Source organism: Vipera ursinii, assembly GCF_947247035.1.
Source record: "Vipera ursinii genome assembly, chromosome: Z".
Lineage (NCBI taxonomy): Eukaryota > Metazoa > Chordata > Lepidosauria > Squamata > Viperidae > Vipera > Vipera ursinii.
Window position 1 is genome coordinate 120,133,536 of NC_139517.1, and position 14,986 is coordinate 120,148,521.

Below are 14,986 nucleotides of genomic sequence, written 5' to 3' on the forward strand. Positions count from 1 at the left end.
CGCGGAGACTCAAGCCTTCTGTTCCATTCTATTCCACCTTAGAAAGTTATTAAAAATAGCCTCCTCTGTACAGTCACAGGGGATTAAAAACGGTCCTTTCGAAACAAATGTTCCCTGTCCTAAAAGTTAGGAGGACGCGTGTGGATCATCCTGCTTCAAGTAATGCCCCACTTTTTTTTTAAGGGCCACTCTAACTTTGCCTATGATTTCCTCAGTTTCTCAAACAGCGATGAAGCCCCCCTCCCCAATGACCTATTTTATCGGTTCTTAAATGTCCCAGACCATTTATAACCTCCAGGCCGACAGGTAATGTGTGAACGTTATAGGGGTCTAATAACCTCTGCGCACATACCTCTCGTCTTACTCTTGCTGACAAATATTAACCTGCTGCCAATTTTCTTTTAAGTTGAAGAGGGGGTGGGGGTGGGGGAGAAAGAAAAGAAACATGTAATTGATGTTATCCCGAGAAAGCGCCGTCTCCACTTCCCAACCCTTCAGGTACAAGGGGGGAGCGAGCAAGAGAATCTCCCCAGACCTTAAAAAAAAATCTCGCCTTCTTGTGGGCGCTTTCCCCCCCCCCTTCTATTTTGCCTTCTTCAGGGTTAATACATCGGAAGGCGAGCTTCTCCGCCTCGACCAATCAGGACTCAGCGCTGGCAGCTATAATATAGAACTAGAGCCAGGCTCCACTCACAGGCGTTTCAGCTCCCACTAGATCCCAGGGACCCGTCTTTTATTATTTCATTTCGTTTCCACCGTCGCTTCCCCCCTTCCCGCTTCTCGCCTCGCTCCCCTCCTGCCTTCCACGCGCCACGATCCTGAACTCCGATGAGTCCCGTTATCGCAAGCGCCCTCCAAGATGCACCTGCCTTGCTAGAGATCGGGGGCTAAGGCACCGAGAGAGGAGAGGAGAGGAAAGGAAAAGAGAGGAGAAGGAGGAGGAGGAGGAGGAGGAGGAGGAGGCGGGCGGGCAGGCAGGCAGGCAGGCAGGCAGCAGGAGACAAGGAAGGGAGAAGTCAGGAGCCGAGGGAAGAGGGCAACTGCCGGGCAACAAAGGCAGCAGCGGACGCGCTCTCTGCCACTCACCCGCACTCACCCGCCCCGCGAGCCGGCAGAGCGCAGGGGGCGGCGAGGGGGGAAGCCGAAGGAGCCGCTTGTTCCGTGGACGGCATGCTGCTCCTCAGAAGAACTGGGCTCCTCCCGCTCTGCCTAGGCGCGCTTTTCCTCTCCGCCGGGCTGGCTTGCGGGCCGGGCCGGGGTTTCGGCAAGAGGAGGCACCCGAAGAAATTGACCCCTTTAGCCTACAAGCAGTTCATCCCCAACGTGGCCGAGAAGACGCTGGGCGCCAGCGGCAGATACGAGGGCAAGATCAGCCGGAACTCGGAGCGCTTTAAAGAGCTGACCCCCAATTATAATCCGGACATTATTTTTAAGGACGAGGAGAACACGGGAGCCGACCGGCTGATGACCCAGGTCAGAGACGCGCCCTTCGCCTCTTGCCGACCTGCTCGCCTTCCGGCCTGGGGAGTGGGAGCGGACTGTAAACCGGCAGCATCGCCTCCCTCCGGGGCTCTCAGCTTCCCGGGGCGTCGCCGACCCCGGTCCCCAGGAGCTGTCGGGGGAAGGGATGCGCCGGGGAGGGGGACCCCTTGGGGATAGCACCGGCAGGTCTGTTGATGCGACCTTCCGCCTCGGAGGGAGGAGGCTCCGCGTGTGGATACGGTAGCCTGGTAGTTGCAGGCAGAACTGCGCTTGGCCGCTCCCTGCCACCGAGTTGGTTAGCTGGCGGCTCTGGGCGGCTGCTTGTGTCAGTCTCCTACCCGCGCCAGTACCGATCTCCCCCGCGGGAACTCTCCCGTTCCCTTCGGGGACAGAAATCGCCCAGCTCCACTGGTCTCTCTCTACCTAACCAGTTTGTTTTAGATTAACCATCTTTCCCCGTCGCCTGGCACAAGCCGTGAGGATGGTGCTCAGAACCTGGCACCTCCCCGGGGCGATTCTGAAGTCCAAGGAGGAGGATAATTATCACAGGCGGCATCCGCCAGGCTCTCTTTGGTAACTGTGTCTGAGAGCGCATTGATCGCCTTTAAAGATGCCCACGCTTCCCCCTCCGCCCCAGACCGGTGATACCACCCGAGGGGGAAGGACGGGGAACTTAATCAGCACAGCAAACCCCGGGACGGAAGATCGCGGATTGCGAGCCCACCTCTCACGGCCTCCCCCTCCATAAACGAGGACTAAAAATAGGCGCCTAAAACTAGCATCCATTAACCGCCCACCCTCAGCCCTTCGATCTGCTTTCCAAGCGAAAAATGACCGAAAGCTGATTCGTCCAGGGAAAAGTGTGCGAATCAGACTCCGCTCCACCTCCAGAGTTCGGGCGGTCCTTCAAATTCACCACCACGCCGCCGGCCTCGGGCGACTGCCGTCGGTTGCGTCCCCTTCCAAAAATAGGTCAGCTGCCTTTCCTTCCCCGACCCCTCCCGCTATCCTGAGGCTTAAGCCCCACCTTCAGCACCAGTGAACCAGCTCAATTCCGCCCGAGTCGCCCCTGGAAGGGCGGAGGGGCGGCGGCGCATTTCTCGCCTCCTTGCTTGCGTCCCGCCCTGCCGTTCGGCGAGGAGTTCGCTTGGGGCGACGGGAAGCGCGCCCGCCCGCCATCTCCATCCGACCACCTTAAATCTCACGGGACCTGGGAAGGTTGGAAGCGCGCGCGGCGCTGAGGCGCGCGACGCGAGTTTCAAGAGCTGCCGAGGCCGCGACAGCGCTGCCTCCAGGAAAGCAAAGGCGCCCGAGAACAGAAAGCACTTGTCAAAAGGCGAGGCGAGGCGACGATGGGGCCAGCGCCACTGGGGAACCTTTAAGCTCCCAGGTGGCATTCGCGCCCTCCTGGCTTTCCTGTGGCTGCGTCCTGCCCCCGCCCCCCCCCCCGTTCTCTCTCTCTTCCCCCCCCCCATTCACTCATCTGCAAAGACGCGCGAGCCAGGTTAGCTGTGCGGCTGCAACTCAACCGCACCTCGCGTTTTCAGCTCCACTTACTCCTCTCCGATCGATCGCCAGGGCTCGGGTGTCAGCCTGGAGCCTGGCTACAGGCGGCCGGAGAGGCTGCGAGCTCCTGGCGGGGCTGGCAGTGACGCGGAAGCTCCAAGAAAAAGCGTTGCCGCGGCCGCTGCTCTGCGCGGCAAGGAGTCCTGCGCGTGCGCGCCCGCGCTTCTGCCGGCGGAGGTTGCTTTCCTTCGTGCCCCTCGACAACCTGAGAAGAGCGAGGGAAATGCACCTGGGCGGTGCTACTGTGTCCTTCTCCTGGGGAAACTGTCTGGAAGCTCCTCCAGGTGTACGGGACTTTTACGCCAGTGCTAGTCAGCTGGGGATGGTGGGAGTGTAATCTGAACGGCCTGGGAAGGAAAGGAAAAGATAGGTCTGGAAGAGGGGTAAATTTAGAACTAGTGGCCTGGAATTGTGGGGTTAAAGGTGGAGAGAAGAGAAGCAACGGAGAGGACCGGGAAGCGTAGCCCCCTCTGCCAGAAGCCTTTCCCGTTCTTCCCCTCCTCCGCCCCCCCCCCCCCCGCCCGCGCGCTTCCCGCGCGCCTTGGAGCTCCCTTGTTTGGTGGAACGAGGCACCTGCAAGGCAAGGCTCTCCACATCCCCGCTTCTCCGTGGCTGGCCTCCTTGGCAGCGTTCGCTGGCAGCCTTTGAACTTATGACCTCCCCCCAACTTCCCCTCAGACGCAACAAACACCGCGCCCCGGCCCCAGCCCCGCCACGCCAGACACGCTCCCGGGGACTTCCCATCGCGTTAGGTCTCGCCTCGCTCTTTTCCGGATTCTTGGGGCCGCCCAGGGCGGAAAAATAGCCTTCGCTCGGGAGCAAAGAGCGGGCTCCGGGGCAGACTTTGGGGACGGAGGCTGGAGGAAGGGGACCCTCGGGGAGGCTGGCTGACCCTGGGCAGAAGGCAGAAAAGGAGGCGGCGGCGGCCCTTAGCACCTGAGTTAGGAGGGAGATTGGCTAACAGAGAACGCAGCTTGGCGGCGGAAATATACCTGGGCGGCCCCGGGCCCATCGTCTCCGCCTTGACCCTTGTCTCGCGGCTGGGCCGGTCTCCCTCCTGGGGCGGGGCCGAGAGGGGAGGAGGACGCCTTTTCGGCAGAGTTCACTTTTCCAACCATCAGACGCCGCTGCTAGTTAATATTAACTGGTCGAGGGGAGGAGAAAGAGGCGAAACCCGGCAGAGCGGGAGGGGGTTTCTCCTGGCAGGTGACAGCGGCCGTCTAACCTCTCTCCTCCGACGCCCCCCCCAAGGTGCCCTACTTTGGCTAGATCTGTGGGGGACATAAGGGTGCCAGACCAGAGCTGAAATTCGTCTGGAAAAAGGTGCTCTGGGAGGAAGGCAGTACAGCCCTGAAAGTTCCTTAGCGGGTTTCGGGGCTTGAGGGGCGGGGGGGGGGCAGGGCGGAGAGTCCCGCTCAATCAAGGGGACGGAGGCCGCACCCGATGGGATTTATTCCCGAAGAGACACCCCACTCCTTCTCAGCAAAGGGGGAGAGAAAGCGCCAAGCGCCGTTGCAAAACGGCACCCTGGAAAAGGCAGGAGTAGCCTGCGTGATCCCGGACTTGTGTAGAAGGTCAGTTTAGATCCCATAACTCGGCCCTTTTCTGCCCGAGCCATCCTGCAAAGAAAGGATCGGGCAGGTAAGATGTCCTGGAGAAGCGATGGAAGCCAAAGGAGCTCAGTGTTGCCGTCCTTGCGGGTGCGGATTTTGATACCCATAAGACGGCTCTGTAGATCTTTCCTTCCTCTCTCCTCGCCGGCGGAAGTTCCCTCCGTGAGCCCAAGAATCCCGATCTGCTGAGCTTCATGGCTTTTCCTCCAGTCCAGCCGCGCGCCTTGGGCAACCGGCGTCGGATTCTTCGTAGCCCCAGACATTTCGGCTCTTTGGACGCTCACGGAAGAAGCGCAGGTATGGGGGGGTCAGTTTCTGCTGTCTAGTTCCACCCGCTCGGCAGAGATCCGGGATCTGCTGTTGGTGCGGTGAAGGGATAGGAAAACCCACTCGTGTTTCCGCTTACCTGCCCACGTATTCACCTTCCCAGCAGCAGCCTTCTGACATAAAGGTGATGGTTATAACTTAAATCTCCCCCTGCCCCGCTCCCAAAAGACCTCACTCTTAAAACAGCTGTAGGCAGCAGAGATTTCTAAAACTTTAGAGGCATCTATCTTTGCCAGCCTTCATTCCATAAGATGGCAACTACAAGTTCCAGAATGGCCAGGCGTTTGGAAGTTGTAGAACGCACACTTCTGCAAGAAAGAGCAGAGTGGGGTAAGGGTGGCCTATGTGTGGGCTAGACCATTTCTCCTCTTTTGCAATGCAATCCCACTGGTGTTTATACCAAAGTAAATCCCACTGAGTTGTGTGGGGCTAAACTTCACACTGAAGAAAATATATAAGAGGCAAGAAAAGGGCTGCCAAATTCATTCCCTTAAAGGGAATGTTGAAAATGTGACTCTGGTAAAAAAAAATTCCTTACTGGTTAATACTTTTTGCTGTAGAGGTGAAATGGCAAAAGGTATTCCTGGGAGAAAGTCCAAAAAATTGTCCAGTGTCATTATCCTCTGGAAAGGTTTGTTCTGTCACTGCTACAATCTTAGAGACCTATTTGTGTTTCTTTGTCCCTAGCTTTAAAAGTGAGATGAGACGAATTCATGGAGTTCTAGATAAATGAACATTAATTCGGAAAGGCTGGTTTACTTTCAGAGGCCACTTGCTTAGAAATCTGTCTTGCTTAAAAAATTTTAAGGGTGGCCTTTGTGGAGAAAATGCTAGGAGATTACCAGGGGATCCACCAAAGTCCTCCTTGCTTCCTTCTTTATTGAATCCAGAATCAGTGGGAATTTAGGGCCAACTTGCAAATGACTTTGGTTTCTAGGGTCATGGAATCCTGATACAGTCCCTAGCTACAGATTGCAGGAGCTCAAACAAGGATTAATAAGGCCAGGCTGGAGGAAAAAATGAAGAATCTCTTTATCTAAAGGCTCTATTGACAAATAATAATTAATGAATTGTATACTGGGGAAAGTCAATCCTGAATGGATGAGATTCACAAGAACCTAAGAGCAAATATCAGGCTGGTGTTAGACCAGCAAAATTTTAAGTAGGAAAACTGTTCCTGAATTATATTTTCCTCAGATTATAAACAGGTTGATCAGAACCATTTTGGTGTATTGGTTAAGGCACTGTGATAGAAAATAGAAGGTCATGAGTTCCAGTCTTGCCTTACTGTATGAAGCAAGCCTGGTGACCCAAGGCCAGTCACTTTCTCTCAGCCCTAGGAAAGAGGGAATGGCAAACCATTTTTTAAAAAACCTTGCCAAGAAAACTGAAGGGTCTTGCCCAGAAATCAGACAAAAAAGGTTGTGTGTGAGAGTGTATGTGTGTGGTAGGGATGTGTGTGTGTGTGTGTTTGCTTGCTAAAGTGAGAGAAACTTCATTCAGGTACAAAACTTAAGTATTTAGCCTAGTCTTATTTTTCTGTGTATACAAATAACACGTGTTTATCTAGATCCATATGTTTCCATAGCTTGAAGCAGCAGAGTCCAACTTTTGCAATCTCCAGATTTGGCCAATTTTTTTTCTCTTTGGTGCTTTTATAAAGCAAAATAGAATGCCTTGAGCTGCTGCAGGATGTAAGAAGATACATTGTCTTCTTCCCTTTCATTTATCTTAAGATGATTCCTGGATGGAAATCACCCAAGAATAGGAAATGTGAAGCTAAATCTGAAAACCTAAATTTAGGGAGTAAGCCCCATTGGTCACAGAAGTGGATTTACTTCTCAGTCTAGGGAAGTTTTATCTTACTAAATTGCATATTTTCATAGAAAATTAAGTTGGTCTATATCTGTTAATTGCATTAAATGAAATGGAGTTTATTTATGTATTTATCAACCTTGCACGTTGCCCAACTCACTGTAGGACTCCTGAAGATCCAAGTCTATTCTATTAATCCACTTTGGGGATTTAGACCATTCAACCATCAAACTAATCAAGTTGCCTGATTTAGCAAAATAGCTTACTGCCCCCAATTCATGCTAAAACTAACCAAGTTAGGCTTGCTTGTGAATGTAACTACTAAACCATTATCCTTAAAAGTGTTTGGCAAATCCAGTCAATGCCAAACAGCCTTTCATTTATCTAGGAAGGAAAGTGGTTCAGTGGATGTTCCTCCATTCAGTAATCATTTTTCACCAAGGAAGTAGGACTTCCAACCACAATTCAGGTCCTAACAGGGGAAAGGACTCTTGATTCTAGCCAGTTCTTCAACAAGCCCACTAAAATCAGTGTTAACTGTAGGAAACTTAGGTCTCCAAACTAAGCTATCAATGGTTCTGCTCTAATCCTGTCAAGGTCCAATCAACCTCTGTCTCCTAAAATACTTAGTATATTATTTATTTAATTTATTGGCTGCTCAACTCCAGTGGGCTCTGGACAATATAAAAAAAACTAAATATTTTCTAGTCCATTTAGAGGTTCTATTGCTGCCACAGGACACATAATGGCCTTGGATTGTCTTCTGGCCTCTTCTCAGCTAAGCTGGACAGAAGATTTGGTAACTGGTAAAGTTGGAGTTCTGTCAAACTGACTTCAGAAAGCAGGTTGGCCAGAGATGTTTGTGGACTGCTGCGTCCAGTTTTTGACTGGAATGGGAGAGTCATTCCTGGAACTGTGTTTCCCTTTGCTCCCCTCCTTCTGCTCACATGGCAGGAGTTTCTTCAAGGTCCAACTTTGGGTCTTAGGATGAAGGTCCACTCCAGGACAATAGATGGGGTGGCAGATCAAGATTGAGCACCATGGAAGCAGATCTTTCAGATCTGGCTTCCCTCATGTGGAAGCACAGCTTATTCAAGAGCCTCCATCATCTCAGCCAGTAGAGCTCGGTGGCTGGGTAGGAGGTGGGGGTGGGTGGGGGTGAGTGCTTTGTAGAGCAGCTTACAGAAGGTGCCCCAGGGGAGACGGTTGCTCCAGTTCCTTCCAGAGTTTGTCTACCTCATCCTGGGTTAACAGCACTCTCCCTCTAGCCATCGCCCACCTAGCCACTTTTTTGCACCCATCCTTAGTAAGAGGGTAAAAATGCATAGGAAGTTCTACTCAAATCTCACAAGTCAGCAAGTTATCTAAAGCAGTGTTTTTTTTCCAACTTGGCAACTTTAAGACATGTGGACATAAAGCTCCCAGAATTTCCCAGCTAGTCCACACCTCTTAAAGGTGCCAGGTTTGGAAAAAGCTGCTCTTAAAAAAAAGGCTTCTGGCTCTGGGGCAGCTTACCAGCCTTAGGATGCTCAGACTTGGGCAAAAGATCAGCTGCCTGCCAGGCCTCCACCTTTGTCTGCTTACAGGTGGGAGGCATCCCCTGTGGCTAACTTAAGAACCCCTTAAACAAAGGGGAAATAAATTATTCAGTTAGTAACACTCAGATCACTCAGGAGAAAGTCAGGGCCACCAGATCTGGACTGTAAAGCTCTTGAGATGACCCATCTGGTTACCATCCAGAGCTAGAAGCCCTCCAAAGGGTCTCCCGTCCCCCCACTTTGGGTTCATTCGAATATCTCAGCTGGGAGGGAAACCCGGGTCTTCTGGCCACACAATTCTGTTCGCCGTGCCGGGATCGCTTGGCCACAGGGGAGCTGCGGGGGAGGGGGGGCGGGGAGAGGAAGCACCGCGGGTCTGGCTCCCGCTGTGGGGCTTGGCTTCCCCTGCCCTGCTGTGACAACCCCCACCCCACTGTGCCGCCAGTTGTTCTGACTCCCCCCGCCACGCTCGCCTCTTCTCTGCTTGCTCCCGGCAGCGCTGCAAAGACAAGCTGAACGCGCTGGCCATCTCCGTCATGAACCAGTGGCCGGGCGTCAAGCTGCGCGTCACGGAGGGCTGGGACGAGGACGGCCACCACTCTGAGGAGTCGCTGCACTACGAGGGCCGCGCAGTGGACATCACCACCTCGGATCGAGACCGCAGCAAGTACGGCATGCTGGCGCGCCTGGCCGTCGAGGCCGGCTTCGACTGGGTGTACTATGAGTCCAAGGCGCACATCCATTGCTCTGTCAAGGCCGGTAAGCCGCGGGCGAGAGGGGGCCACGCTCCCAGGCGGGGCGGGTCTGCTAAGCTTGGCCAGGGTGCAGGGAACCCGAGAAATGGTAAAAAAAAAAAAAAAAACAACAAGCAAGGACACCCTAGCAGGACGAGGCGCATCCTCGGGTCTCTCCATTCTCGAGGGAGAAACTGAGATCTTTCTTAAAATTGCAGAAGGGGCAAGTAGAAAAGTGGTAGTAACACCTTCTGCGAAAGAACAGGGCATTCCAGTTCATGCTAAAGGGGTCTCAGGGGACCTGCCAGAGATTTGATGCTGCTAGTTGGAAGCAACACAATGCTTTGGCTGAGTTTCCCATTTATTTAGCATCCAGAAGGTGTTAGTTGTGAGATGAAAAGCGTGGCTCCTGTGTTTCACCAATCCGACTAGATCCACCCCCAAGGGTGAAAATGCTGGATTTGGGAGGACAAGGTTCAGCCCATCCCCCTCCCTAGTTGCTCCCTGGGTGACCTTGACCAAGGGCGTGCTCTCTTTCTCTCCCCCTCTCCCTAATCTACCTCACAGGATTGTCTTGGGAAAAAGCAGAAGAATGGAATGTGTATTATGTATGCCAGTTTGAGTTCTTGTATGAAAAATGGGATATGAAAATCACAGCAGCGTTTTTTTTAAACTCTGGCTACTGGAAGATGAGAATTCCCAGAATTCAACTCCCAGAATTCTGAGAGACCACCCATCTTCAAGGTGCCAAGTTTGGGGGGGGGGAACGTTGAAATAAATGAACTTTTTCTTTAGTTACTCCTTTACATACTATCAGACATTGTCTGGAAAGCTCCAATTAGTCAAGAAGGAGATGGGAAGGAGAGTGGGAAATGTCGGGGACCTTGTCCGAGTTACTGGGGGCCTGCCGGCCTTGAGAGACAGAAAACCTTTACTGCGTCTCAGAGGGCTATGAAAAATGTCGGGGACCGAATAGTCTTCAGGAAGGCCAGGGATTGAAGTTTAGTGACTGGCTGCTTCTAACCCTTTCGCCCAATCCCCGCATCCTCAGACGAAGGGACTTTGGGGCGTTCTGGTCCCCCTCCCTCCGCTAAGCGCAAAGAGCCCCGCCCACTCTTTTCGCGAGTGGATGAGAACGCGAGAAACCGTCTCGCCTATCCAGCGCAGGGCGGTTCCGCGCCCAGCGCTTTGTTCCCGACGAAGGTCGGCCAGCGTCTGCTCTTCCCCCAAGTGGGAGGCTTCAGTTATTTTTGCTGGAGCATCCTAGACTGGGATAGACCCGTGTTCGAGCTTCTCTTGCAATTGCCTTGGCCGCGGGTGGGAACGAGGGAAGCTGCTGGCTGGGACTTTGTGACCACCCTTGTTAGGCAGAGACTAGATAAAATTCCTAGCCGTCGGCAAGGCAGGGCTACTCGGCGAAGAGCTGAAGGAAGGAAGCGGGCATCGGGCATCCCCCGACGCCGTTCCCACGCCACTTAACCTCTTCAGAATGGAGCTGAGACCCTTGAACTCCAGGTCTTCCCGGGCCCTTAGCCAATCAGCCACAACTCAGTTTGTCAGAGCCAAACCATCCCAAGCAGGCGGGGTGAGTTGTTGTCCCCACTCCCAAGTGCGCCCCCCCATTCCAGAGATATCCGGGAAGCCCCTCGTTCTGGTTCCTTTTGGAAATCGCAGGGCGACCCGTTTTCTTGCTTCCAACCAAAGCCCTACCAGCTCTTCCTACACACACACACACAGAGAGAGAGAGAGAGAGAGGGGGAGGGGGGAGGGAGGGAGGGAGGGCAGAGGGTTCCTCCTTTTGCAGCCTCAGCTCCAAAGTCACGTGGGGACAATTTAAACCAAAATGAAATGGTCAGCTTAAGCCAGCAGCAGGAGGAGGAGGAGGTGGAAGGCGGCGGTGGTGTCCACGCGGTAGGGAGGAAGGAGGTTTTGGAGTGATTCGAGCTCATTCACCCCGCGTAACGTTACGCGCACTGAAGCCGTGCTAGGAAATCTATGCGGATCCCGCTCACCGCTTTAGACACCAAGTTGGGGGCTTGGATTCGCATGGCTGAGCTCTGACCCTTTGGATCATACCCTGACTCGGATCCAGAGCGTGCAGGCGGCCTGGAAGGAACTTTGTTCGTTCGTATGTCCCATCACGGATTGGGACTTTTGCCGAAACTATCAGCTCCCCCCCCCCTCCATTTCAGGATGCCAGCTTAGGGATGGGAAAGAGCGAAGGGAAGCAGACACATTTCTCGCTTCTCCGCCGGCCCTGTGGCTTCCGAACCGCTTTAATCCGGCGTTGATATTTCAGTGGGGTAATAAAACAACCTGCCGTCGCCGAGAAACCTGCGCTTTTTAAAAAGTTCAGCCTCCGCTGTCAGTATTCCTTCGTGCTTCGAGCGCCCCTTGCTGGTCCAGTTGAGAAAGGCAGACTCGGGGCGCGTGTTGCTTGCCCGCCTTCTGCACAAATTGTCGCTTTCAAGCAAAACAGTTAACAGTAATGTGTGTGTGTGTGTGTGTGTGTGTGGCAGAGACGCTTTCTTGTTTTGCTGCTTCTCCTCCTTTGTTGACTGGCGCTTAAAGAAAGCACCCTGAAAGTGCCAAGAAACACGCAATCGAGATGAAAAAATAATTAACTGTCTCTAAATATATCGACTGATGTGAGAAGTAGCAAAGGAATTAAGAGAACCAGCGTGATTTGGGAAGAAATCCATTCAAGGCAGTGGGTCATTACAGGACTCGATTCCCCAAGTAGATTTCCTAAAAAGTAACTTTTTTTCTCAGTCTGTGGGGTCCTTTATAATTATTTTTCATTGGAGATTGACTTTTTGCTCAAGTCAAAGACCCAATTTTTATTTTTGCAAGGCATAGGCCAAAATCCCTGATGCAAATTTTAAAATAATGTGAGCTATAATCCCAACCATGTGAGGATACCATAGACTTTATATTTTCAGTTTGGAAAGTGTAATGTCCCAGACGGTTAGCTTGCAATAGAATTAGAGAAGTCACTTCTCTCTTTTAAAGTCCAACATCAGCGACCACAGTGATTATTTCTATGGCTGATGAGTCAGAAGGCAGGAACAGAAGATCATTGGATTTTTATTTTTATTTTTTGTAAAACAGCTTACTAAGTAAAAAAAAAGTGAAGTGGTCTTGATGTCTTAACTTTGACAGGAATATTTGATCCCTTTCCTTTGATTTTCTTGGCCCTTTCTTTGCCTCGCCTCTGGGAGATCAGAGCCCTGGATATGTGCAGTGCAGTTCATACCACAGTTACTCCTCAACTTACAACAGTTCGTTTAGTGACCATTTGAAGTCACAACAGTACTGAAAAAAGTGACTTATGACTATTTTTCACACTTATGACTATTGTGGCATCCCTGTGGTTATGTGATTTACATTCATATGTTTGACAACTGGCTCATATTTATGACGGTCGCAGTGTCCTGGGGTCATGTGATCCCCTTTTGCAACCTTCTGACAAGCAAAGTCAATGGGGAAGGCAGATTCGCTTAACGACCGTGTTACTAATTTAACAATTGCAGTGATTCACTTAACAAATGTGGCAAGAAAAGTCGTGAAATGGGGCAAAACTCACTTAACAAATTTCTCACATTGCAACATAAATTTTGGGCTCAATTGTGGTTGTAAATTGAGGACTACCTGTATCCTATCCTATCCTGTCCTATCCTGTCCCATCCCATCCCATCCCGTCCCATCCCGTCCCATCCCATCCCATCCTATCCTATCTGAACCAGGTTGCTGTCATTTTGTTGTAGGCAATGTTGCCTTCTCAAAATTAAGATTCATCTTGTTGCCCTCTTAGTTTCTGGATCCAGATTCAGCCATGTTGCGCTAGCCCTGGCATATTGGGATTTTTATTTAATATTTATTTTGTGGCTTTAAGTCAGTGTTGTCTCCTGACATGTCTCTTCGCTTTTCTCAGCAATGTTTTTCAGAAGTGGTTGGCCATTGCCTATTTCCCAGGACACACACAGAGGGACTGGCTCAAAGCCACCCAGTTGGCATTGTGCTTAAGGCAGGACTAGAACGCATGGCATTCCTTCCAGCCTGCTATCTTAACCCCTACAGTACACCAGTGATCCAAACCACAAAGTGAAGGGTGGAGGCTCCATCACTTCTTTGATCCAGGGAGCCAATGTTGAACCTAGGACAAATGTGAACTCTGCAGGCAGAATCTGACCTATATTCATGTGGGTGCATGTATATATGTGGGTTTGGAGTTTTGTTTTTGTTTTGCAAGCAGAGATCTGGAACATAAGCTAGAAGGCAAAATCTTGCTTCTGCTCGGCTTTCTGTTTGTGATTGTTCTGGAGGGCAGTCCTAGACAGGGATGGTCCTCACCTACCTTGTCGTGTTCTATCTATAATGCTTCAAATGTTCTACCCTCTTCCTATAAACCTGTAGAAAACCAGAGTCGTAGCAATTAAAACCATAATCATCGCTGCAGTAGTACACGTGAGGGCCAGAGTATTTCCTATCTCCTAGTTTGTTTGTTTAAGCAATTCCTGGGTTATAACAACTTTCTGCAGCCTGTGGCCCTCCGGAAGCATTACAATGAAGATGTTAGGAGGTATGGCCCAAAATCTCTGGAGGGTAGAAAGAAGAAGCCTGGACTGGGAACAGGAGGAAGAAACAAATCAGATTAAAAAAAGAAAGGAGGAAATGCATTCAGACCTGCAAGACTTTGTTACTATAGATTTATAGTAAGAGTAGTGCTGACCAACATGACACTGGATTTCTAGTCTGATCTGTCTCGAAGGGATGATTAAGGCTATCAATAAGGATTAATAAGATAATCAAAGGCCTGGAAACTAAAAGATAGGAAGAACAGCTGCAGGAACTGGGTATGGCTAGTCTAAAGAAAAGAAGAAATAGGGGTGACATGATAGCAGTCTTCCAGGATTTGAGGCGCTGCCACAAAGAAGAGGGAGTCAAGCTATTCTCCGAAGCACCAGAGGGCAGAACAAGAAACAAGGGTTGGAAACTAACCAAAGAGAGAAGCAACCTGGAATTAAGGAGAAACTTCCTAACAGTGAGAACAATTAACCAGAGGAACAGCCTGCCTTTCAGAAGTCGTGGGTGCTCCAACACTGGAGGTTTTTAAGAAGAGACTGGACAGCCACTTAAGAATCTCCCAGCTCTATTCTGATTGATTGATGGTTAAGAGGCCCTGAGGTTGGTGACTGTGACTTTGATTTATCACAGTACCTTTCTCAGGTGGCCACGATTACCTTCATGCCAACCATATGGCCCAGACAAGCTAAACGGATTCCATTCCCACCACCCACCCAACCCCATCAAGTGCAATTTGATGGATTCCAAAGCGGTGTGTGTGTGTGGGGGGGGGGGAAATCGGCTTTTAAGGCCAAATCTGTGCATTAACAGGCAGTGCACGCTTGGGGTGTTTGGGAAGGAAGGGAACAAGTCACTCAAGGTCATGTGACAGTACAAGAGAGATTTCCTGAGAGGGTGCATTGAAAATGCCTCTTCCAGCTGATTTTGAAGGGCCAGGCTCTGGGTTCATGACTGAGAATCTGATGAGAAGATTAAAGAGCAAAGGGTTCCAGGGAGGGGGGGGGCGTGTTTCTTTCAGAGACTATTTCTATTTGCAGAAGGTATCATCCTGGAGGTTGGAATGCAAAGGAGGCGATTACCCCCATTCTGGCCCTGAATAGATGGGGCTGGGGGGGGAGAGAGGAGAGGAGGACAGGAGCTGCAAAAGGGATAGGGATAATGGGGTGGGGGTGGGGGTGGGGTGCCAGGAGGGCTATTAAGAGTCCACCCCTCTATTTCAAATTCAAATACACATCTTGAGTGTTTTGGAAAAGTGTCCTGCTCTGTGCAAATAGGCCTTGGAGGATTTGGTGGGTGAGTGTATGTCTGTGTGAATGGGTCTCAA

The 14,986-nt window shown here is 51.3% G+C and overlaps 1 protein-coding gene across 1 annotated transcript in view; it reads left to right on the forward strand.

Moving 5' to 3' along the window:
• Positions 1-1,170: 1,170 nt before the first annotated feature.
• The window catches only part of SHH (sonic hedgehog signaling molecule), a gene marked incomplete at its 5' end in the record, with an annotated part of 33,215 nt that continues 19,399 nt past the window's right edge, over positions 1,171-14,986 (forward strand). The window contains 2 exons of the mRNA XM_083379134.1: positions 1,171-1,473; positions 8,839-9,100. Of these exons, the coding sequence (XP_083235260.1) occupies positions 1,171-1,473; positions 8,839-9,100 (565 nt within the window). The remainder of the gene's footprint in view (positions 1,474-8,838; positions 9,101-14,986) is intronic.